Source organism: Colias philodice, chromosome 25, assembly GCF_061535455.1.
Source record: "Colias philodice isolate Cphi_HAF_F1 chromosome 25, ilColPhil1 Martin Lab GWU primary, whole genome shotgun sequence".
NCBI lineage: Eukaryota > Metazoa > Arthropoda > Insecta > Lepidoptera > Pieridae > Colias > Colias philodice.
The window spans coordinates 6,592,656-6,618,091 of record NC_143110.1 but is presented as its reverse complement, the minus strand read 5'-3'; the positions used below and the strand labels follow the sequence as shown (position 1 = coordinate 6,618,091).

Below are 25,436 nucleotides of genomic sequence, written 5' to 3'. Positions count from 1 at the left end.
TCTGAATGTAATAAGCTGTTTTTAATTATGATAAAATGACGCTATGCATAGTGTAGAAAATTATGAAGTAAATATATTTTCTATCTGACCTTTTCTTTGTAGAGAGCTTTGTTCAGTTTCTACATACCTAAAAAAAGGATTGTTTTAAAAACACAATAAAAACAAGATCTTTAATCTGTATAATTTATCAAGTAATTACAAAGCAAATATTTTAATAAATGTCTTCCTAACGCCCTTGAAATACACATTTATAAAAAATATTAAATAGAACAACACATTATAATGAATATTACGGTTAACTGTGTTGAAAGAAATAAAAATAAACATCTTAAATTATTACTATTAGGATATTTCTAGTTACTTTTAACGTTTACACACGCCAAACAGAATAATAACTAGCCAAATTAAAAATAAAATATTCAGACAGTATTATTAGTTAATTTTAAACAAATCGTTTTTATTGATTACGTTAAATAGGGGAACTAACAATATTTAAAAAGATCTTTATTTTCCACACGGTGTTTAAAAAAAACCATGTCAAATCAACACATTTTCTATGAGCAATACTCATCCTATTTATAAAGAGTTGGAAGTAGTAGAGCCTTGAAAAATCCGTGAAAATAGATCCATTTATTTCCAAAATCAGATTACGAAATAAGAAAATTAAAAAAAATCATCCTAAACTATACATGCAACCTCAATCATATTTAGATACACTATTACAAAGCCTCTTATTTTGTCATTACGAATCACATTTTCATTCACTAGCCCGTACCACAGATAGATACTATCCCGTACATAGGCTTGCTGTTTATCCTCAGTCTCAAATAAAGCTATACATTCAAGCAATTACATTCATGCTGTCCCATTCACATCTTGTAAGTTAATCAACAATTAACAAATTAACATAGAATGGAACTTTCTATACTCTGTTTAAGTACATACTCTGTAGTATGTATGAAGAATACGAGCTGGGATAAATTAGTGGATGGATACTGGTACAACTTTTTCCTATTAGCTTCGCGGAGAAGTTTCTTGTAGTACTATTTTTAGTCTATTTGGCTATGTGATAATATGGTGATAATGGTAACAGAACATCTAAAGACATGTGACATCTCTAACATATCTTTTAAACATTTTTTTAACTTTTATAAATTTCTATTTAACTTTCCTGCCAATTATTGTGTCAAAAATTGTAAAATAGTACCTAAGTGACTTTAAAAAAAAGTTGTAAAAGTGGCCCTTACTCTTTTGCATATTAATAAAATAAATAAATATTTCAGAACAATTTTCACACACGGCACGATCTGATCCCATACTAAGCTTTCGCTTGTGTGATGGAAACTATAGTTGGCTGATAAACATACACATATAAGTTTAAATAAATACTTAGCTAGATAATTAATAACCAGACACATAGCAAACATCTATGTTCATCACACAAATATTTGTCCCGAGTGGGAATCGAACCCACGAGCTCTGACTTGGAAGGCAAGAAGACAGACATTGACATTAATGTTTCATAATATAGTATTTTATATTTTGTCTCATCTTTATACGTAGTCTCTTATTATTCGTTTAGATATATATATTTATATCCTTCTAAATATAACTGAAAATATACATTTAGCCATACTTCATCAATGTTCTAAGACCTAAGTTTCTTTACTAATGTCTGGGAGAAACACTACAGTAAAAATAAACATCAGCATATTTTTATACTAGTGTGGGATCCGAGTTTAATTGCAAATAGATAACCAGTTAGATTACCCAGTAGAAAATAACGTTGAAGAAAAAATGTTTTTTATGTTTATCTCAATACGACAATATTTGTCGGCCTCTTTGATGATTAGACATAGACATTACGTTGATTTGATAGAGACATACATACAAATAGAAGAAGAAAAGAAATAACAAAAAGAAGTAATTATGGACTTATAAGTTTTATCCGGATAATATGCGACTGCAGTATTTATTTAACTCAATGCAAAAGAAATAATGCTATTTCTAATTCAAATAAGATATTTAAGTCTAATTAAATAAATAAATGTTTGAGTTTAAGTTTAATCGCCTTAAAAAATTATCAATTATCATTAGCGAACTACATACAGCGACATAATATGTTTTTATCCCGGGTCAACCCGGATAAAGGGATACATAATAGCTACTAAATTCAACTCAATTAACTGGGATAATTCAATCATAAACCACGTAATAACCCAATACGAGTCAGGTCAGTGATTTTGTTTACGAAACCGTAGGTAACCCACGTAACAGTGATTATAGGTTGAATAAATAATAGTGGGATAGGAAGACGACGGTTATTAGGATCGAGTTTCGCTGTTTTAAATTATTGCGGAATATAGAGCTTTTTATTGGAGAGCTTTATTTATTTTTTTAGTTAACGTCCGCGCAAAATTAGATTTTTTTGCGGGCTATCCTAATATTACTTGCTGCTGCTTTTGCACAGTTATCTCCGATTTGGAAATCAAGTCGCTTATCCCGTCAGCTTAAATTGCGAATCTTCGAGAGCAATGTGAAGTCGATACTGCTATATGGTTGTGAGACTTGGAAAGTAACACAAGCTATCTCCAACAGACTCCAGGTATGCCTGAACAAATGCTTTAGTAAAAATTCGTAATATACTTATATTACGAATTTTTTGGCCTGATACAATTTCCAATGAAGAACTCTGGAAAATAACCAATCAGCAACCTATAGACCAACAAATCTGCTCCAGGAAGTGGGGGTGGATAGGACACTGCCTTAGGAGGCCGAAATAAAATATAGCAAAAACAGCTCTTTAGACTGGACGCCCCCGAATGGTCGTAGAAGAAAAGGTCGTCCCCCTGCATCGTGGAGGAGATCCGTGGTTGCTGAACTAAATAAAACCGGCCTGTCGTGGCAAGAAGTCAAAGCAATAGCCCAAAATCGACGTGACTGGAAAAAGTTTACTGAGGCTCTATGCTCCTCGAGGAGTTAAAGGAACAATCATCATCCTAATATTACTTTGGTAAGGTTTGTATGTTTATTGGGGTAATCTTCGGAAGTACTGATACGATCATGAAAATTGGAAAGACACATGAGCCTTGTTTTTAGCGAAGTTAAACCCAAGCGTTGCGCATGCCTCGGCAGGCAAGCGGCTAATTAATTATTACTAAGAAACCTATGTTTACATTTAAACATCCCAGAATAAACAAAATAGTTTTATATTCTATTTCCATGTTTATAAAACGCCATGAAATAAATGAAAATCTTATATGTGTTTACTCGATTGTGTACAGATTATATTTAAGAAAACATCATAAGCAAACGCATTCAATGAAGCGTAGAATGGGCTATTACTAATGTTTTTACTGATGGCAATATATTATCTATGCTATGTGAAAACGAAAGTGTTTGCTTTCATTAGCGATAAATACGTAATAATCTGTTATGCATTGATTTGCATGTAAATTCTTAATTTATAGGTTATTAATTTTAATAATTTGCACATGCATTTTATACACTGTTAAATTTTTATTAAAATTTCTTCACGGCAGGTAAAGCGCGCCAATTTTGACAGAACTTATCAAACTCAAACTCAAACTCAAACATTTATTTATTCAATTAGACTACTTTTAGTAGCACTTTCGAATCGTCATTACATAAGTATTTTTAACATTTACCACCGATTCGGAAAGCAGTATCTATGGAGAAGAACCGGCAAGAAACTCCATAGTTGCTCTTTTAAAATCATATTGTCAATATTACATAATCTGTAACTTAAATCTAACTACATAATATATCATAATATGCCAAAGAACTGTCCTGTGGTTCTTACGCGACAACCCTCCATGGATTTTCATCTTCCATATATTCCTTAATGCTATAATAGGCTCTCTGAACTAATATATTTTTTACATAAGTTTTAAATTTAGCACTACCAAACTCTTTAATATTATGAGGAATTCTATTGTAAAAGCGTATACCTTGACCCATAAATGAATTTTTAACTTTAGCTAATCGGAAAAATGGCATTTCAATTCTATTTCTGTTCCTTGTGCCATAACAGTGTCTATCTCCTACTCTTGTGTGTACGTCGGCATTTTTGTGTACATGCAAAATATTATTAAATATATACTGTGATGGTACAGTAAGGATACCAGTATTCTTAAAGAGATCTCTTAGTGAGTCCCGAGCACGTAAATTATATATAGAGCGAATGGCTCTTTTCTGTAAGATAAATATAGTTTCTATATCTGCTGCCCTGCCCCATAGTAGAATTCCATAGGACATAATACTATGAAAGTAGCTGAAATAAACCAATCTAGCTGTATCTTCATCGGTGAGATGCCTTACCTTTCGGACTGCATATGCTGCTGAACTGAGCTTACCTGCAGCGGTGTTGACATGGGCTCCCCACTGTAGTTTCTCGTCCAATGTTAACCCAAGAAATACAGTCGATTCTGTAGGGTGTAATACCTCCCCGTTCAAGGTAATATTTCTGCTCAACTTTTTAACGTTAGGTAGTAAAAATTCAACACAAGTTGTTTTTTTGGCATTTAATAATAAATTATTAGCAGTAAACCAGTCGGATATGTGTAAAAGAGTACTGTTCACTTCGTCAACATTTGGGTCATGCCTATCCACATTGAATATTAATGAGGTATCATCTGCAAACAGAACTATTTCACACCTATCCTGTAAATAATAAGGTAGATCATTGATATATACCAAGAACAAGAAGGGTCCTAAAATAGATCCTTGTGGAACACCAATGTTAATTGACGCACCGCTAGAACGTTCTCCATTAACAACTACAGTTTGTATCCTATCATGCAGGTATGAGGCTATGAGGTTCTGAGCTTGTCCTTTAATCCCATAGTGATTAAGTTTACGCAATAATGTACAATGTTCAACGCAGTCAACGCAGCCTTGGAGAGGTCACAAAATATCCCCAAAGCATTTTTTGAGTTTTCCCATGCCTTACATATATGTGTTAGTAGTGCAACTCCAGCATCTGTGGTTGAGCGCCCCTTTGTGAAACCAAACTGTTTGGTGTGCAGCAAATTATTAGAAGCAAAGTGACTAGTCAATTGGTTTAATATTAACTTTTCGAATACCTTACTTAATGTTGGTAAAATCGAGATAGGTCTATAGTTGTTACAGTCTTCTTGATCGCCTTTCTTAAATAGAGGTATAACTTTACTAAGCTTTAGTAAATTAGGAAATGTACCATAGTCACAACACTTATTAAATATGAAAGCTAAATTGTTTGCAATATTTTCTATTATATTATTAACTAAATTTACGGACATTCCCCAAAGATCACAAGTGTTTTTTAAATTAAGTGTCTTAAATGCTGTAACAATATCATTAGCAGTTACGTGACGCAATTGAAATAATGTACTGCACCCCGCAACATGGTCCCTCAAAAAGGTCTCTGCAAGTACTGAAGACGAGTTTAAATTATTAGTAATGCTAGCAGGGACACTACTAAAGAAATCTTCAAAAGCAAGCGCAACATCAGCATTTTTGTCAATAACCATGCCATTATGTACAAGTTTTATGGTATTACTTGATTTGCTTTTACCCATTTCACAATTAATAATAGACCAAACTGTTTTAACTTTATTATCCGAGTCGCGTATTTTATCTCTGATATACAAACGCTTCGCAGTAAAACAAACAATTTTAAAAGTTTTTGAGTAATTTCTAACATATCTAAGAAAAGATGGGTCTTTATTATATTGCTTCATACCATATAACTCATAAAGAACGATCCTACACCTATGTATGCTAGGTGTCGCCCATTTACTAAATGGTAAATCCTTGGTAATATTTAAAGATTTAACTTTAAATATTTTTTCAAATTCATTATGAACTAAATTAAAAAGATTTTTAAACATTTCACAAGGATTATTATGACAGGATTGATCATTCAGTACGGGCAGGTTTTTATTAATATTATCTCTAAATTTATTAATGCCTTTTTTAGTTATAGGCCTAACATTAATTCTTTTAAATTCAGGTAAGCAATCCCATTCAAAAACTACTTTCTGGCCACAGTGATCCGAAGTGAGTGTATTGAGAATATTTTTCTCTAAACAGATGCAGTCGCAGTAAGTATATATTATCAATACAGGTTGCAGAAGTAGGTGTAATTCGTGTGGGTTCATTAAAAAGTTTATACAGATTAAATGACTGAAACAAATTAACAATTCGTGTTGCCGTTTGTGTTTGTAAAAGTATATCAATATTAAAATCACCACATACTATAACTTTTTTTTTACTCCTACTTAAACGCTTTAATATTTCTTCCATGACTGTCTCAAACATATTATAGTCACTGGAAGGGGGTCTATAAACGCAAACAATAATGTAACGCTCCAGTTCAACACAGGACAGTTCAATGGTCCGTTCTACAGAAAGACTAACAATGTCAGTTCGTTCTTTGCATTTTACACTATTATGTACAAAAATAAGAGAACCTCCATGAATAGCATATGTCCTGAAGTATATACTTTTTAATTTATAATTATCAATATTTATTAACAACTGACATTGTTTAAGCCAATGTTCTGTTACACAAAAAACCTTAATACTATTATGATTTAAAAACAATTCTATTTCTAATAATTTGCTAGCCAAGCCTTGAATGTTTTGATGTACAATAGAAAAGGTCTGCTTAGCTGTTGTCTTATATACTAGTTTAAATCTAGCTTAGGGCTAGATTTTCTGTCAACACTAGGTTGGTGTATATAATTACTACTACATAAAATTATAGTAGATCCAGGGTCTGATACCGAACATGTACCAGACTGGTTAATATTATATGCTATTAACATAGCAAGTTCTCGCTTATATCTAGATGGCAGATACACTGTATTCTTTGTCAAAGTAAAAGATTTAATACACAAATTAATGTCAAAGTAAATAAATGCATCACGATGATGATTTGTTACATTATACAATTTTAAATTCATATTATGAATTAATCTATTTTGTTCTTGTGTCAAACCAGGTAGGTATGGCAATGTACACAACATAAATTTACATTTAGTCTTACTACTAATTTCCAACATTTTTTGAAATCCTACATCAATATCCTTATTTTTTACATTTAAACTATCTCCATATAGTATAATTACAATATTATTCTTATTAAAGCTGAAATGATCAAGTGATTTGATTATATAATTAAATGAACTGTTAGGAGTGCAAATATTAGTGACTTTAAGCCCTAAATTGTTGAGCATAGCGCCAAAACCCTGACCAATATTATCTGACAACACAAAAATCATATCAAACATTATGTCAATTGGAATTATTTGAAATTCGAATGAAAACTAGGAACACAGATTCAAAATATCTAATTGCCGCTTACAAAACCATAGACAATGGTTCCCAGTATGGGACAGTGTTGCAAGTGTACAATGCAAATAGTTCCCATGTGGACTCTATGGTTAGAAGAATACAATGGCGAATAAAAATTGATTTGAATAATGTCCTAGATGTCTTGATACATGTTGTGAATAGACAAAGGACTTGACGTTATGATATGTTGTGGAAAATTCTTGAAGGATATTTTACTAATAATAATGTGGCTTCTTAATAACATTAGCAAAAGGTATTTTATAGGTAATATAAGTCTTTCATTTTATGTCTCAATCCATAGAACAATGTAATTTTGAAAACGCACTAGGTACTATATTTCTAAATTTCAAAATTTTAACACACTTTTTTTTCTTTAGTGGCAACTCCCTGTCCCATTTTTAATACAGATATGTAAGAAATATAGATACTTCTATACGCTGTATATAATTTTCAGCTAAAACCCAACGGTACAAAACTCATAATATCCACAATCCAGAGATGTGTGCACGTATCGAGTATCGATTCCGGTTGATGAGCTATGATGTACTGTTACGTTCGACAAACATTCCTGTTGTGGCAATTTTGTGTTCAATTCAGTCGTAAAAAATAATTATTAAAAAAGTATCTGTAAATTAAGTTTGTTTTTTCTTTTGTAAAAAGGTTGCTGGTTTAATTATTGTAGTTTTTCTTAGGTCCTTAATTTTATTTGTTTTGAAGGTACTGAAGTATTCGTCAGAAAAGTGAATCTCGTAAATATTATTAGAGCAGTAAACTGAAAATTTCTATTAAAATATTTAATAACAATACATTAACTAAATAATTATGAAGATCCTATATTATTGATCCTTGAATTGTTTTTGTTTAAATAAAGCACAAACGCATTTCAAAGTTATTTCAAAACAAAGATACCAACTTCAAAACATGGCTCTTTGTTGTTGTATGAAGATATTATAATCTATTGCAAATCTTATTGTCATTAGAACAATACAATTTCGGATATATGGATATTTACGAAATAATTGAATAAGGAAATGTAAAGATGGCAATGAATTCGGTTCTAACCTTAAATTGTTATATTAGACACAGATAAGATCGAATCTTTTGAAGGACACTTTATAAAATGTCTTCTCAAAAATTTTACATGAAAGTATTAAATAATATTAATAAAAATTCATTTCAATTGCATGAAAATCGAGAATCTGCAGCTTTTTAACACAGATAATATTATATTAGCTTCACTTTTATGTTTGTAAATTTATATGTACCCGATTCCTTGACTCAGCATTTACTGATTTTAAACGGACAGATTAAATTCAAACTTATCGTATCAAGGATCGTTGACAATGTAATAATTACATAATTTAAGCGTAGTTTTTATTAACTAAATATTTTAATTATTATTTAACCTTTAAGATATTTACGTGCAATACCAAAATAGTAAAATACATATCATGTGCAAGCATTGTTACGTTTAAGATAAAAAGCTTTACATAATAATTATCCGAAATCTCATCTTTACGCTTTTGGCGTTTGTTTTACGAGGGAAAATAGATACAGATGTTGCGTAAAAAATTCTTTCACATCTTTATCTGACCTACGTGGTCGCACGTGGAATAAAATGTATGGTTTCCTGAATTTGAGTGCATAGAAAATGTATATAGGTACGTACTATGACTACAGTTACAGTTTGGGAGATGATACAAATAAGGAGTTACTGTTAAACTAAAGGAATGGAAGTATAATTAATTTAATCAATGAAATATATATATGTATACTAGTGGTCCGCCCCGGCTTCGTCCGTGGTACATATTTGGCAATAAAAGGTAGCCTATGTCCTTTCTCGGGTATCAAAATATCTCCATACCAAATTTCATGCAAATTGGTTCAGTAGTTTAGGCGTGATTGAGTAACAGACAGACAGACAGAGTTACTTTCGCATTTATAATATTAGTATGGATTACAATAAACTACAAAATAACTTCAGCACTCAGCAATTATCACAGGACAGAAAAATGAGGGACAGGGGGCGCGAATTCAACATAGAATAACACTTTTTTGTCTATCTCACATAAGTCAAATACATATAATTAATACATATTTTCCTGCTATCTCAAATAAATCATTATTCAATTCAGCAATATCATACAAGCCACACTTTTTTTTTCACCCGTCATACGCAAAAAAGGCGGCAAATGAAACACTTGACACAATAGAAATACCATTTTTAAAAAAGTCATCTTCTCGTGTTTCAGATCACACTGATAGTCTGTCTGGAACCTTCGAAAGGGAATCATGCGGGTCACGTAAGACGAGTGGAATTCTAATGAAGGACTTCGGGGTAATGTGTGAGAGTATTTGTATACTGCTCTTGGGAGTAAAGAAAGTCATGAGAAACATATTTTAGGGATTTCTTAATATTCTCTTAAACCTGACTATAGGTAGATTGGAAATAAGAGAATCATATGTTGAAAAATATTTAACGTAGTGCTTATAATGTGATGACTGATGAAGATGATGTGCAATGAAGATTTCAATAGTGTTAGGTTGGTTTATGCATAAATGTATTAAATGCTGTAGAAATTAAAGGTGTGTTAGTATTAATGTAACTAGTTATTTAGACATATAATTCACAAGATGTGTATAGTAATAGATGTGTACAAAAGTCGGGAAAAAAAAACATTGAAAACGTAGGAAAAACATTGTAATGTGCCGTGAAAATTGTAGAGTAGGTAGTATTCCTTCGATTGGTCGGTTTGAAATAACTTTTTTGTTTTGGAATCTAGATTCATATAATTTACTAGATAATTATTCAATGTAATCCTTAAAAATATTCCTACAATTAACACCTGTATACAAACGACCTTCGTATGACCTCTAAAACAATAATAGGCCATAACAAACGCATACAAACTCTTCAATAGGAGTAACGGATACAATCGAACTGACTCACAAGTATTCTGAACACGTATCAGCAGTTGTGACGTTTTTAATGCGCACTAGTATCAAGTACATGTATTTTGTATGATGCACTGTTTGTTTGAATATACATAATTATAAGTAATGGACTAGGACGCAAATCGCGCGTAGAACTATATAGTATATATAATATACTAGATTTCCGCCCGCGGCTTTGCCCGCGTTTGCAAAGGAAAACCCGCATAGTTCCCGTTCCCGTGGGATTTCCGGGATAAAAACTATCCTATGTGTTAATCCAAGTTACCCTCTATATGTGTGCTAAATTTCATTGTAATCGGTTCAGTAGTTTTTACGTGAAAGAGTAACAAACATCCATACATCCATACATCCATACATCCTTATAAACTTTCGCCTTTATAATATAAATATTAGATAAAAATTAAAACAACACAAGTATAAGTTTTTGTAGAGCGCAAATTATTCGTCAAATCGTTGTCGTTTCGGACAGACGGTTTTCAAATGCTTCATATTTTATTGCATTAAATAAATTATAATGTATAATATTTACATTTTATTATCCACACAATTACAATTCACAGAACATTTGATGTATATTTTTATAACAAGCTTCAATTTAATCAAAAAACTTTCTTATACGTGAAATAACGTTAGAATTATTGAGATTATTTAATTCCCCACGCGGTGCGCGTTGAAATCTTTTAAGCTAACAAATTTTATAAATCGTTCATCTCACATCTTCCTCCGCATCTGCATACACTTAATATTTATTTTTATGACGATACTCTTATTAATTATAAAATATTAAACATATTACAGTGTCAATTTAATATTGATATTATTGCTTATTAATTAAGGCTACATATTAAAAAATAAATTCCTTTTGTTTTAGGCTTTACGAAACAATTATTATCTACACACTAGCTTCCGCCCACGATTTCGTACGTGCATCCCCGTTTTTCCCCGTTCCCGCAAGAATTTCGGGAAATCCTTTCTTAGCGGATGCCTACGTCCTAACATCTACCTGCATGACAAATTTCAGCCCGATACGTCCAGTGGTTTGGGCTGTGCGTTGATAGATCACTATATCAGTCACCTTTGAGTTTTATATACATATATGTATATAGATAATTAATTAATTTATTCAAAAAGCGTTAAATAAGAATATATTTACTTACAACATTATTTGGCATATTTATTATTACATTCAATTGTTACTTGCAATTCTCATAATCGTTTGAATTATATTGTTTTTTTAGATAATACCCATATCACATCGATACTACAATTTATCCCTCAAGCTATAACTAAAAGCCAGAACCGCTACTCAATCCTCTACAAGCCGTATCATTCATACCAACCAATGATTGAACGGAATGTAAATATACTTGAGCATTTGCGATCCATGTCCCATTAGTCTGACCATACAAGGCAGGGGTCGTTCGATTGACCTCCGCTAGTAGTGGTTAATAGGGGTGAGGGACCCAGGCTTAATGGTTGATGTTTGTCGACATCTGGGTATTGCTGGACCTTGTGTATTTGATGTAGGGTAGAGAAAAAAAAATTGAAGAGATTTTTTGAAGTGAAACTTCTTTAGGCGCGTTGTGAGTAAAATTTTAAGCGCGTCGAAGCAATACCATCACGTGATGGAGTAAGGTGTCGATTTTGGTATCTATGAATCTTGCCTAAGAAGTTTTACTTCTGTTGCTCAGCACACACGTTCGTTTATTTAGCAAGCCTCTTTTTGCAGACAGGGCAGAAACTGTTACGTTTTTAATGATAATATAGTGAAGTTATAGAATAATAGATCAGGGTATATTTTCTTCTGCAGCTCTTTAAACTGTATATGGCTGAAATTATAATTTTTAAATAATGTTAAATAAGCCACAAGAATTTTCTCAAATCGTCAGTCATAATTGGTAGACGTATAAATTATTTGGAATTGTAGAAACAACTTATAGATTATAGGTACAAGTTACAACAGTTACAGTTAACTTTATGGGCAAAATAAATAAACTTCATATTATATTTTAGTAAACAGCAATAGTCATAAACTAGAAATAAGTTATAATTATATTCAATTATATACAAAACAATAGATGAACAGCTTCAAGAGAAAATTACACAACATATTATTATGCGAAACGTATTAGGTGTACAGTTTCTCATTTCTATAATGAGAAATCCTACACGAAAATATCCAATACCATAAAACAAACTATGCCTCTCTAGGCTCGATAGATATGTTATATTATTTACAAGCTTTAGACATCGGGATACTTGAACTCAATAACAATCACAAAATCACGTGTGTCACCATAGAGATAGTATGTGTGTCACGTATAAAGATTGACATGATTCCAAGTTTATCTTGTTACGAAATTTCATCCAAATTTGTTCAACAAATTTTTATGTAAAACAGCAGTAAATACACTTCCATTTGATTTTCATTGAGTGCATTCAGTTGTGCTATTATTTTAACAATTAAAAATCATACTTCCTTAACAAGTTGTTTTAGCGTTAAATTTAATGAAATTATGCATCTAATATTTGTTGCATATTAACCTTTTTGTAAATTATTTGTTACTGGCCTTACCAAGTAAGGCCGTGGCCCTCCCACGCTACTTCTTTAAAACTAATTGACGTACATGTGTCCTCTACCTAATGTTTATTTGAGGACAAGGGAGATTATACTTGCTATTATAACATCAAGGAAACTCAAGTATTATGTTGTATAGAAATGCGTCAAGCTTAGGAAAAACTTATTACTAATCTATATACTAATATTATAAAGCTGAAGAGTTTGTTTGTTTGTTTGAACGCGTTAATCTCAGGAACTAATGGTCCGATTTGAAAAATTCTTTCGGTGTTAGATAGCCAATTTATCGAGGAAGACTATAGGCTATATATTATCACGCTAAGACCAACAGGAGCGGAGCAATGCGGGTGAAACCGCGGGGCACAGTTAGTTAATAAGTAGGCAATAAGCGTACACTACAACGAGAATATTTTCAAGTCTACAAATTCGTAAATTTTCTTTGAAATTCAATCTTATGAAATCGAATAGTTTTGATGATTAAACACAGAAATTGTACCATTACAATGTTCTACATATTTTGTTAAAACATATATTACGTACATAACATGTTAAGTACCTACTTTATAGGTGTACATAGTACATACCCAAACATATACAAATCGTACAGCCGTTTACTCTATGAACTATCGTTTGAACTAATAAATATACATACAAAAAGTCTAAACATGTTCCCATTATGAGCAATTTAATGCGTCTTAAATATCACTTCAAAGGATTATCGACACCACATCATTACATTGCCCGTTGCCATGGTTACGTATATGGTTAGACCAAGGGTTAGACAATATACAAGATGGTCTTTACAACTGAACGACTGTTGTAAATACAAAAGTTAATGTGTGTCTTGTACTATGGAATGGATGGATCTGAAGCTTTAATTCAAATTTAATATAGATAATATTAACTGTAATAACAGAAACCTTATTTTTTTGTAAATAAGTATTTTTGATTGGAAATTAAATTAGTTTCTCAATAGAAGTATCATAAGCTGCTGTTCATGTTATAAAATATTTATTTCAAATTTTAATTTTTTTTTTATTATAAAAAAATACTAAACAACACGGTTACTTGTCATTTACATTTAAAAAAATAATACATGTTAACGACTGACACGATTATGCTAAAACATTCAAATAAAAAATATCCAATTTACAACTATAAAAGTAATTAATAGTAACAATTAATCTGTACAAAGTTGCAACTTCCGTGAATATTTTATATGACTTATTTATTAAAATAGAAATAATAATGTGTGTACGAAACCTATGCACATTTATTCGTTCAGTTTTGATAAATATGACTAGATAGATACTAGACTTTAGTTCCAAACTGCGATAAGTAAGATCATCTTAAAGTCCTAATATAATATGTTGTTTTTACTCCTCGAGCTTTCTGGATATTATGAAAACTTTGCAAAGAAAACGACGTTAATAACATAATAAGATACACTTGAAATTATTGTATTTTCACCGACCCTTATTTAGATCAGCTATATTTTACAAATTATAAATTAAATCTATCCGTTTAAAGCTTTACACAAACGAGTCTAAAAAATCCATACAAACTTACAAACATACAGGTAAAATAAATAATAATAGTTAAAAAAAACTAAAAAACACGCTTTTTTATAGAAACCGAACTAAAAAATGGAATAATTTTATCAAATTAGTGTATTGTCATCGGTCCTCAATAAATCTACAAAGTTTGAACGAAATCTGGCCGTTTAAAGTGGGTCAAAATCGCGCCCAAAGAAGTCGGTTACAAACAAACAAACATACAGGTGAAGCTAATATAAAGCGTGTAATAAGAAGCGTGTTATAAAAACGACAAGACTTGATCATGTTAAACACAAAAAGAAAACAGTTTATTTCGCTTCATTTCCTTCAAACAACAATTTCATGGCATACCATTGGTACCCTTAACTAGTGAAGTTTAGACAGTTTGTTAACCTTTAATAAACAATAAAAAATAACTACACAAATTGTTACTTTTAGATCAAGGATATCAACTACATTAAACAAATCGAATTTGTAACAAAACACATGTGAATTATGAAGCCTACAATTTATGGTGCTCATAGTAAATATATAATTACTACCGACTATTATGTATAATGTATTCTTTACAATAACACCTGTAGAGTCTATAAATACATGATTTATAACTATAACAATGATATTATTATTAATAATTGCCCGCGGTGTGGTGTATGCCATAATTTTTCGCTTAAAATTTAAGATATATGGCATATGTAATTATGGCTGGAGGCTATTTGGTCAATAGTTTTTGTAACTCGAAGTCTTTGGAAAGATGTCGCATCTTGTTTTAATTTGATAGGAAGATGAAACAATTTTAACACAAACATAGATTTATATCGTCGTTTAATGGCGTGGAAAGACTTAAATAAATTTTCACTCGTTTGTTTACTAATAAATCTAATAAATCTATATTATTCTGTCGGTGGATACGCTCTAGAGTATTATTTTAGAAGTCTTGCAGAAGATTTCTATGACATTCTAGATTATCCTATATATTTTCTCAAAATTTTCTTTATCTGCTGCACATATAGTACTTTTTATGCATGTATGTTTCACATGAAAATAAAACAGACTTTTAAAAAAAAAGACGTGTGGCACTCGGGGACTGCCGCGGTAAAGCTATTGCATAGCGTGCCTTCAAGCCACACCTCCGCGCCCGTCGGAGTGGGGAGCGTGAGGTTTTTTTCGTTACGGAATTTCTGTATTCGGTCCCCGCGCTCAAGGCCCGCGATAGAAGCTATGCAATAGAAATGCACATTTATATCATGTACTGTATAAAATGTGTATATTATTGTATTCTCTTATTATTTCTACCCTATTCTAAAAATATGTTCTTATTTTGTCTTACAACATTTTGCGCTTCTTTGCCTTTCTCCCCATGGTTGCCTGGCAGAGATCACTGCATAGTGATAAGGCCGCCCTTTGTGCTTTTTAATCTTATTTTTGTAACCTTTATGTATATTTTGTTTTTTGCACAATAATTAATAAAGTGTTAAATAAATAAATAAATAATAACTACTGATAATCTATTACGCTATTATAAAATCTAGCTATATAACCTCAAAGGGTAAGCTATTACGTTTGGTATTAATTCAATTAATGGTTTAATTTGATGCAATTCCATTTAGGTGTAAAATATAAACTATACTATAAATTAAAAGCCTTTTAAACTTAATCTAAATTTAGATATTATGGTGAAAGAGGATAGTTGAATTTATTACCTTGAACGAATCCAGTTAAATATTAATTTATGGCTACAATTCTTTAAATTAGGTTATAAAATTCCACGTGAACTTATCAACTTGTTTTCTCGTTGAAATCTCGTTTTATTTATTATAATGCATAAATAATTAAATCAATTATCTTTAAGATTATCTACAGTACTTATTATACCGGTTTTATGGCAATTTTTCAAGATTTTGAGAGATATTTGTTTGGATTATCTCACACTCGCATATTTTTTTCTATAATTCAATTTGAATGTTTTGATATTTTACATCATATTCATTTACATCATATCAGGGAAGGAAACATAGATTATATTTTATCTACTTAAATGCGAGTTTAAATAATAATATTATGATTTAAAAAAATGTGTGCGTGTACTAGTGTACACACGTAAGAAGTGAAACTGCTTTATGACCTTATTTTTCAAAAAATAATTTACTATATGCAACTTTACAGAAATACGTCGAATCGAAGATGGCGCATAACGGAAAAATGTCACGCGTAACGAAAAAATGTTACACTAATTTTTTTTCCAGCCCCGATAAAGAAGTTTCACTTCAAAAAGTCATAAGTTTGAAAGAATCATCGAACTTAATTTCTTATTGTCGTTCAAATTTAGTAATATAATCACTTATAACTAGCAAATATACAAAAAACATATTCATCATTTTGAAGTTATTTAAAATCATTACAAAATTGACATAATGAGACATTGTTGGATGGCCAAAGCCTATTGTCCTGTCAATGAAAGAAAAATCCATCATAATCACTTCGTCGTTACCTGTGACCATGATGTAATGCTTATCATAATATCAACAAAAATGCATATCTAGGAAAACATTTACTCTATTCAAAAAATAATTGTCCAAAATCAAGACCATAAAATAACTCTTATTACAAAGCATTAGAGTTACATATCGTGTGTGATTTGTAATAATTCATGCCCACCATGCCAAATTGGATTTTAACATTGCGCACTAAGGTCCACGTTTGCAAATAATTGAGATAATCGTTACAACTATGATTTACAAGGCAAATTATATCCTATGATTTATGACATAGAGTGCAATTTTATGGTCGTTTTGAGTTAATAATTTCCAATCGTCCAAGCATTTAGGGCATTGAAGATAATCTATTGTGGACGTTAGGTAACTTCACAATGCCTAGGCATAGATTTCATGTCTTATGTAAATTGCTAACCCATAACTGATAAGACTGTGAAATTCGACTTTTATTTGAGAGGCAGATTTTATCAGATGGCCAGAGGTTATGTATTACTGTTTGATTTATTCTATTCAATTCGTGTGAAGTCAGGGCGGGTTGTTAGACCTACTCTTCTACAAATACTGTAAGTATCCTTACTTCCATACTTACTGTTTGCATACTTACACATAAATATTGAAATCTCTAAAATCTAATAATAACCAATTTCCCAGTACCATAAACCCAGAAACAGAACTGCAATATCAAAAGCACTTCGTATTACAACTCACCATCATAAGAATCAGGGATATACAGCGACTTCCCGACCAGCTTGCCTTTCTTCCCCGACAACGGCACTGCCTCCACCCGCCTGTGCGCCTCCAGCACTCGATACAACAACACTGCCCTATCCTCACCGTCCAGTTTCACTACACGTGGCAACGAAAACTTATCAACAAAATCCTTAAGCGTCATACATTCACTTTCCTCCTCTGGTTCCGCGGAATCGTTCCGTCTACCGAGTAAGAAGTTATCAGCCCATTCTGGGGCGTTCGGTCTCCTGTCTAGATACTCTAATCTTCTTTCCGAACTCCGTGGTTTGTATCTGGGCGGTCGATCGCGACGGACCAGCGCTTCGTTGGCTTCAGCTAGCCACCTGGTGACCAGCCTCTCCCGTTCCACGTCCAGGTACCGAGGTTTGGAGGCGTCACACGCGAAGCGAGCTGCGTCGAAGCAGTACTGCGGGGGCGGCGGTCGTATCCGCGGGGGGAAGAAGCGGGGCGGGACGTAGGGGGGGTGCGGGGCGTAGGCGGGCGGCGTCCTCGGCCCTGAACCCTCTACTGACGCCGTGCGAAACATCGTTTCAAGCCATGCTAGATGCACCTGGAACAAAAGAAGAGAGTTTTAATATGATAAGAAGAACTTTTTCTTTTCAAAAGGATTGCAAATTAAAGGAAAATTAAAGGATCAAATAATTATAGTACGTACGATTTATGTGTTGTTGTTTTATTTGCCTCAAAACAACTTATTTGTTATGTTATCACTTCAAATATATTGACGTAGATAACAATAACATATAAACGGTTTTTTTTTTCATTTTTCCTGAAGCCATGTGTACAAGTATATTTTACTTTCTTGTGATTTGTTATTGCGTAATAAGTCCTATGCTCTACATTGATGAATGATTAAAAATATCATATAAAGGCATAACCTATACTATTTTCTTAGCCCATAGGATGTTCTCACGGGTAAAATAGAGATATTAGAATCCTCTCAAGATATAATTGGATGTGTTTATTTTTATGCACTCGCCACTTAACTGAAAGCCAATTAATTAAGAGATAGTACTAATGTATAAACTATAGGCTTGTGGGGAAGCTTTAATTACTGGCTTTACTGTCAGAGAAAAATTATGAGCATATTTTATTGTAAGGATGTACTAGCAAGCCCTTCTTTGCTTCCATTTAATAGGAATTGATAATAAGAGATACTATTTATAATACATATTGTTATACTGCATCAAATAAAATGTAGAGTCAATCAAAATTAAAATAAATAATAAATAAAATTCAGTTATTTCAGGCCACATAGCCCATATAATATTAGTTACATCTTATTCTAGTGTTAGTACATATTACAATTACCAATTACCTACATACATTTATTTCTACAGCTTAATTTACAAACCCAATGTTTGCTAATAACATTATCAAAATAATTTAACGCGTTAATAATTCGTTAATACTCTTCTAATAAGAAAGTCTATACATAATTTTATGAAATAATATGATTGTTTTTGGAAGCTACATCACTACATAGCATCCATACTAATATTATAAATGCGAAAGTAACTCTGTCTGTCTGTCTGTTACTCAATCACGCCTAAACTACTGAACCAATTTGCATGAAATTTGGTATGGAGATATTTTGATACCCGAGAAAGGACATAGGCTACCTTTTATTGCGAAATATGTACCACGGGCGAAGCGGGGCCTCCGGGACCTCTAGTACTTATTTCATAAATGAAAAAAGTATAAAAAGTCAAATCAAAGAACAAATTCTTTAAGCAATCAATCATCAAATTATGTTATAAATACACACTAAAATAAAAAGCTCAGAAATTGTGATAAACCTAAAATAGCCACAACACATTTAAATTGATTAAATCTAGTAAGTATCTCATGTCGTTAACACTGAGCCTGATATAATAAGGGTTATTGCCTTTCTTATAATTACATCGCACGAACTAGCAAAAACTATGCCGAGTCACGTACACTTGTAAATTTGGTCTGTTTAACTTGAACTATGTACAGATATAACAAGACTTCATTCATAGTTTACAAGGAAAAGGTTGGAATATTATATTCGTTGATTAAAATAGTTTTTAAAGAACAACTGGCAACTGCTATTTTTAATTAAGCAATAAGTTTATTCATAAACAACTCAAACTTATTAAGCTTGTCAGCAAAATATCCAAATCTATATAATATAATAATATTATAAAGAGGAAAGGTTTGTAATTATTATATGTATGTATGGTTTTCACGCATAAACTACTATTTGCGAAATATGTAGAGTATTAAGAGCTAGGAGACCTATAAATCCAAAACATTTTATCTTAATATTATAAATCCCCAAGTTAACTGTTATAGTAATGTTATTTTCAATCAATTCCACTTATATCAGTCACATCCAATTAAATATTAAACCAACTCTATCGCCAATCCGAACTATAGGTACTTCAAAAAAACCGCTTCGATCTCTCATTATACCGTTTTTTATCAGCGTGTAACAAACCTGTTTTGACACATGAAAGACAGTATAATAATACGAGTACATGGCAACACTGAGCCCTCAATGTCACAGGTAGGCTGTATAGAATAGAATTTTATGGGCCCTCTTCACAATGGGCAGCGTTGGCCCAACAAATGATAGTCGATGTTAGCCGCCATTACGGCGATTATGAATAAACATCTACGTGCTGATCATAGACATTTAGGCCCTCTACACCTATCGTAGTAGGTGATGGCCTCTACTCGCCCAACGCTGCCCTTTGTGAAGAGGGCCCATTACAAACATCGCTAATGACAACGAAGTAATTGCTTATCTATGACATTGAGTGGGCTTGCTTATTTAAGTGTACTGAACGTCTTTTAATATGTTCGAAATTATGCTATAATCAGGGGTCTTAGGTTCTTACTTGTGCTTCGAGACGTTGAAATTACTATTATTGGTGGTGTTTTTTTATTTATTTTTTGCAGGTGACTCGCATTTTTCTCAATAAGAAAAAGAAGATATATCGATCTTATTGAACATCTCCTATATTATAACGTACCTATTCTAAAAATAGAGCCCACATATAAATTGCCCATTTTTTTATTCTGTTGGAAAACTTATAGGTATACGTACTTAATTTTCATAATGAAAACAACAATTCCGCTTCGCTCTTGCAAGAGCGATGTGATTTTAATAGAATTAATTTACCCAGTAATAAAAATAAATTGCCGATAGCGAAATTTTGTTTTGAACTATCGCTTGAAAAAAGCTTTCAATGGTTGACATATTAGAACACAACCGCGAACAACAAATTAAAATAATATATCTTCTTCTTATATATAAAAATGAATCGCAAAATGTGTTGGTAAGCGCATAACTCGAGAACGGGTGGACCGATTTCTATAATTCTTTTTTTATTACATTCCTTGAAGTACCAGGATGGTTCTTATGTAGAGAAAACATAAATATGTACCATGGGCGAAGCCGGGGCGGACCGCTAGTTTCATATAAAATACCGAGGGCTTCGAAATACACAACCTATTCAGACTGTTTAATCAAGGATTTTCATAAATGTTTTAACGTAATCATTACTATCAAGAGAATTCCTAAGAATGATTCGTATAAACTAATAAATAGTTTCTAGAACATTCCATATAAACACCGGATAGTGCGTTTTCTAAAAACTACGTGCCACTAATGGGATAATTTGACTATTAATCTAATTATTCGTAGGGTTTTAATTATTTTGCAATTAAGTTTTTGTTTCCTTTACGTGCATATAAAATCATTCGTAATAGTTGGGAAATACATGATTCAAATTCCATATTTTTATAAAATACTAGCGGTCCGCCCCGGCTTCGCCCGTGGTACATATGAAAAATAGATGTTGGCCGATTCTCAGACTTACCCGATATGCACAGAAAAATTCATGAGAATCGGTCCACCCGTTTCGGAGGAGTATGCAGACTAACATTGTGACACGAGAATTTTATATATAAGATATATAAAATAAAATATAAATATGCAATAATAATGAAAAAAATTATATAGCTGTGAAAATTTAAAAAATTGTTTTTCTATTTTTAAAATGGGTGCATTTTTCTAATGAATAATCGATAATGAACAATTATTGTACAGCGTACTTATAGGAAAATTGGATTGTAAAGAATAATTTTTAGTTTTTTCTACGGTATTGTGAACGACTTTATTTCACGTGAGCATAGATTAAATAAAGAATCTATTGTCTATTATCATTTTTTTTATTCTCTATAAATACGTGACACAAATTCTCATACTCTATAGTCTATGGATAAAAGAATTTAATCTGTTGTTCTATTCAATCAACCATTTTATCAGCCGATTTGTCTATAGCCATTATAATGTTAATTTATAATAAAAAACTTGATATAAGTTCGAAAAAAATACACGCACGTGCAGTCATGACATGACGGTTTTAGTAACTCAATACTTTAACTTTTTTATGTTTTTCGGTAAGGTTATATCCGTTCTTTAAACTTTTATTTGCATTTTTTATAATTAGATGAAAAGAAAGCGTTGTGAGGGATTAGGTATATGCCTGTAATAATAGACAAAATTCCCGTGGGATTTCCGGGATAAAACCTATCCTATGTGTTAATCCAAGTTACCCTCTATATGTGTGTGTGTAAATTTCATTGTAATCGGTTGAGAAGCATTTGCGTGAAAGAGTAACAACACACACACATCCTCACAAACTTTCGCATTTATAATATTAGTAAGATTTAATAATTATTAATGGCCTTCATGCTTATAAAGCTGTGCAAAAAATTTCAACTTATAGGACACTGTAAAAAAAGCCTTCAGTTAGCTTTAACAAGGTTTTATCAATTTCGTAACAAAAAAGAAGCGAATCTAAAAAACACTTGTATTTACTGTACCTACTCAACCATTACTATCCTAATTACTATGGAATCAAACTAGAAACCCATTATTGTAACAAAAACGCTCTATATAATATTTATATATAAAAAAAACTAATACATATTTCAATGTCAAAATCTGAGTCACATACAGGTTATTCAAAATCGTATTAGACAGTGCGCGCACGAGCAACTTTGTCTCCGCAACTATTTTGTCTCTCCCATCAATTTGTATGGGGAGTTGCGTCGCTACGTGCGCGCACTTTCATACTAGCCCATGGGTGGGAGAGACAAAATAGTTGCGGAGACAAAATAGTTGCGGAGACAAAGTTGCTCGTGCGCGCTAGCTCTTAAATACTGTATGTGTGTGTGCTATGTATGTATGTATATAAGTGTATGTCATATGTGTATATTTCCTTATGTTAAGCCTTATCTTAGACATCTCTATGTATAAATTAATATATATTTTGCACGTCAAATAACGCCCCAAAAGTCAAAACCACACTTACATGAATGTATTTTTTTAGAAGATCAGCCCCCCTAGTCAAGTGGCTTTCTGTTAGCGTAGCGTTCAATAGAATAGACTACGAATGTATGAGCGTTTATCTACAGCTTACGTCAATCTCATACATTCGTAGTCTATTCTATTGAACGCTACGCTAACAGAAAGCTACTTGACTAGGGGGCAGATAAAATTTTGGATTCTGGATTTATTTTATCATCTATACTATACTTAATCTTCTTTTATCACTACATAGTATAAAACAAAGTCGATTTCCCTGTCCCTGTGTCCCTATGTCCTTATGTCCCTATGTCCCTTTGTACGCTTAAATCTTTGAAACTACGCAACGGATTTTGATGCGGTTTTTTTTAATAGATAGAGTGATTCAAGAGGAAGGTTTATATGTATAATAACATCCATTAAATAGTGGAGAAGTACTGTTATTTTTGAGGTTTCTAAAGTGATGTCGTAAAAAATTACATTTTTTCCGCTTACATTGCAAACGCAGGCTGAACCCTACGAGTTTTATCAAAATAATGTACTAAGTATTATACACATTGAAAAGGTCTATAGAAAAGTCCGCGATGGCATATGTCTATCTCTTATGGATAACCCACAATAACATTTTTTTGTCATTTACTTTTTACGAAAAATAATGGCTAATTTTCGATGCGATTTTAACCAATACAGCATTAATACTTAACCAATTAAATACCTTGAATACATTGTTCATTTAATATAGATCTATATGGCCCTTTACACCTTATGATTTAAGTGAATATTTTCGAAGATATTACAGATTTAAAAATTGCGGGACGTAGCGTTTGCGGCGGTACCGGCCGGCCGCCAGGCTATCTATACGAAGTCGGAGCGGGCCGCTATGTTTTTATACAATACAACGTTCACAGTTTTTCTGTAGTGTATTTAGTATCAGCATTGCACCCGTGCGAAGCCGGGGCGGGTCGCTAGTAATATATATAAAAATGAATCGCAAAATGTGTTGGTAAGCGCATAACTCGAGAACGGCTGAACCGATTTCGATAATTCTTTTTTTATTATATTCCTTGAAGTACGAGGATGGTTTTTATGTAGAGAAAACGTAAATATGTACCACGGGCGAAGCCGGGGCGGACCGCTAGTCTTATATATAAAAATGAATCGCAAAATGTGTTGGTAAGCGCATAACTCGAGAACGGCTGAACCGATTTCGATAATTCTTTTTTTATTATATTCCTTGAAGTACGAGGATGGTTTTTATGTAGAGAAAACGTAAATATGTACCACGGGCGAAGCCGGGGCGGACCGCTAGTCTTATATATAAAAATGAATCGCAAAATGTGTTGGTAAGCGCATAACTCGAGAACGGCTGAACCGATTTCGATAATTATTTTTTTATTATATTCCTTGAAGTACGAGGATGGTTCTTATGTAGAGAAAACGTAAATATGTACCACGGGCGAAGCCGGGGCGGACCGCTAGTCTTATATATAAAAATGAATCGCAAAATGTGTTGGTAAGCGCATAACTCGAGAACGGCTGAACCGATTTCGATAATTCTTTTTTTATTATATTCCTTGAAGTACGAGGATGGTTCTTATGTAGACAAAATGTAAACATGTACCACGGGCGAAGCCGGGGCGGACCGCTAGTATATCTATATATCTATGCTATCGATACCCACGATAAAACAATTTGGCTTCGCTATAAAATTATATTGACAGCCAGCATCAATAGCATATAGATGCAGTTGTATTAAAAGAAACAAAGGGAAACGAACTATTTCCTTCAAAATATAATTATCATTGTATTCTTTGTAATTCCTCCTTCCTTAATACTTTTTTGTATGAATAAATAAAAATTTCCCGTCAATGTATTTGTAATACTTCGAAGCAGCTTGATCGAATAAATTAATTTTTCTTATATTCTTTACATCTTAGGTCCTGAAATTGGGTTCCCCGGGGGGAATAATAAGCACGTCCTGGCAGAACAATATTTTCGGCTCTGCTAGTTAACTTTAATGTATCTAATATACAGGGTGTCCCACTGTTGGTATACTAAGCTCAAAATAGGCTATAGTTTTGCATACGCTGAGTACGTAAAAAATACTTAAAAAATTCCAGACGCATTTTTTTTTCAAATAGATGAAATCTTAAAACTCTATGTGTATACCCATAACAAGCAACCCGCCCAGCTTTGCCACCAGCACGTGGGCTATCGTTTAAGATTATGTTTTCATAGACAGAAATGCTCACATTAGAGAAGCGTTATATGCCGGCTGCGCGAAGCCAGAGAAGAAAACATGGATTTTCAGGAAAAATTTAGCTAAAAATTTTTGCCGTAATTTTGTTGTTTAAGTATTTTTTTCATGATCAGTGTATGCAGACCTATAAGTCCCTTCG

The 25,436-nt window shown here is 32.3% G+C and overlaps 1 protein-coding gene and 1 long non-coding RNA gene across 2 annotated transcripts in view; one reads left to right on the top strand and one right to left on the bottom strand.

Moving 5' to 3' along the window:
• The window catches only part of LOC149477463 (uncharacterized), a 90,083-nt gene that overhangs the window by 32,567 nt on the left and 32,080 nt on the right, over positions 1-25,436 (bottom strand). The window contains exon 2 of the mRNA XM_089710942.1: positions 17,652-18,243. Within this exon, the coding sequence (XP_089567068.1) occupies positions 17,652-18,219 (568 nt within the window). The 5' untranslated portion in view covers positions 18,220-18,243. The remainder of the gene's footprint in view (positions 1-17,651; positions 18,244-25,436) is intronic.
• LOC149477465 (uncharacterized) lies at positions 22,421-23,070 on the top strand. The gene is made up of 2 exons (XR_016317598.1): positions 22,421-22,702; positions 22,883-23,070. It is a non-coding gene; the product is annotated as an uncharacterized LOC149477465 (long non-coding RNA).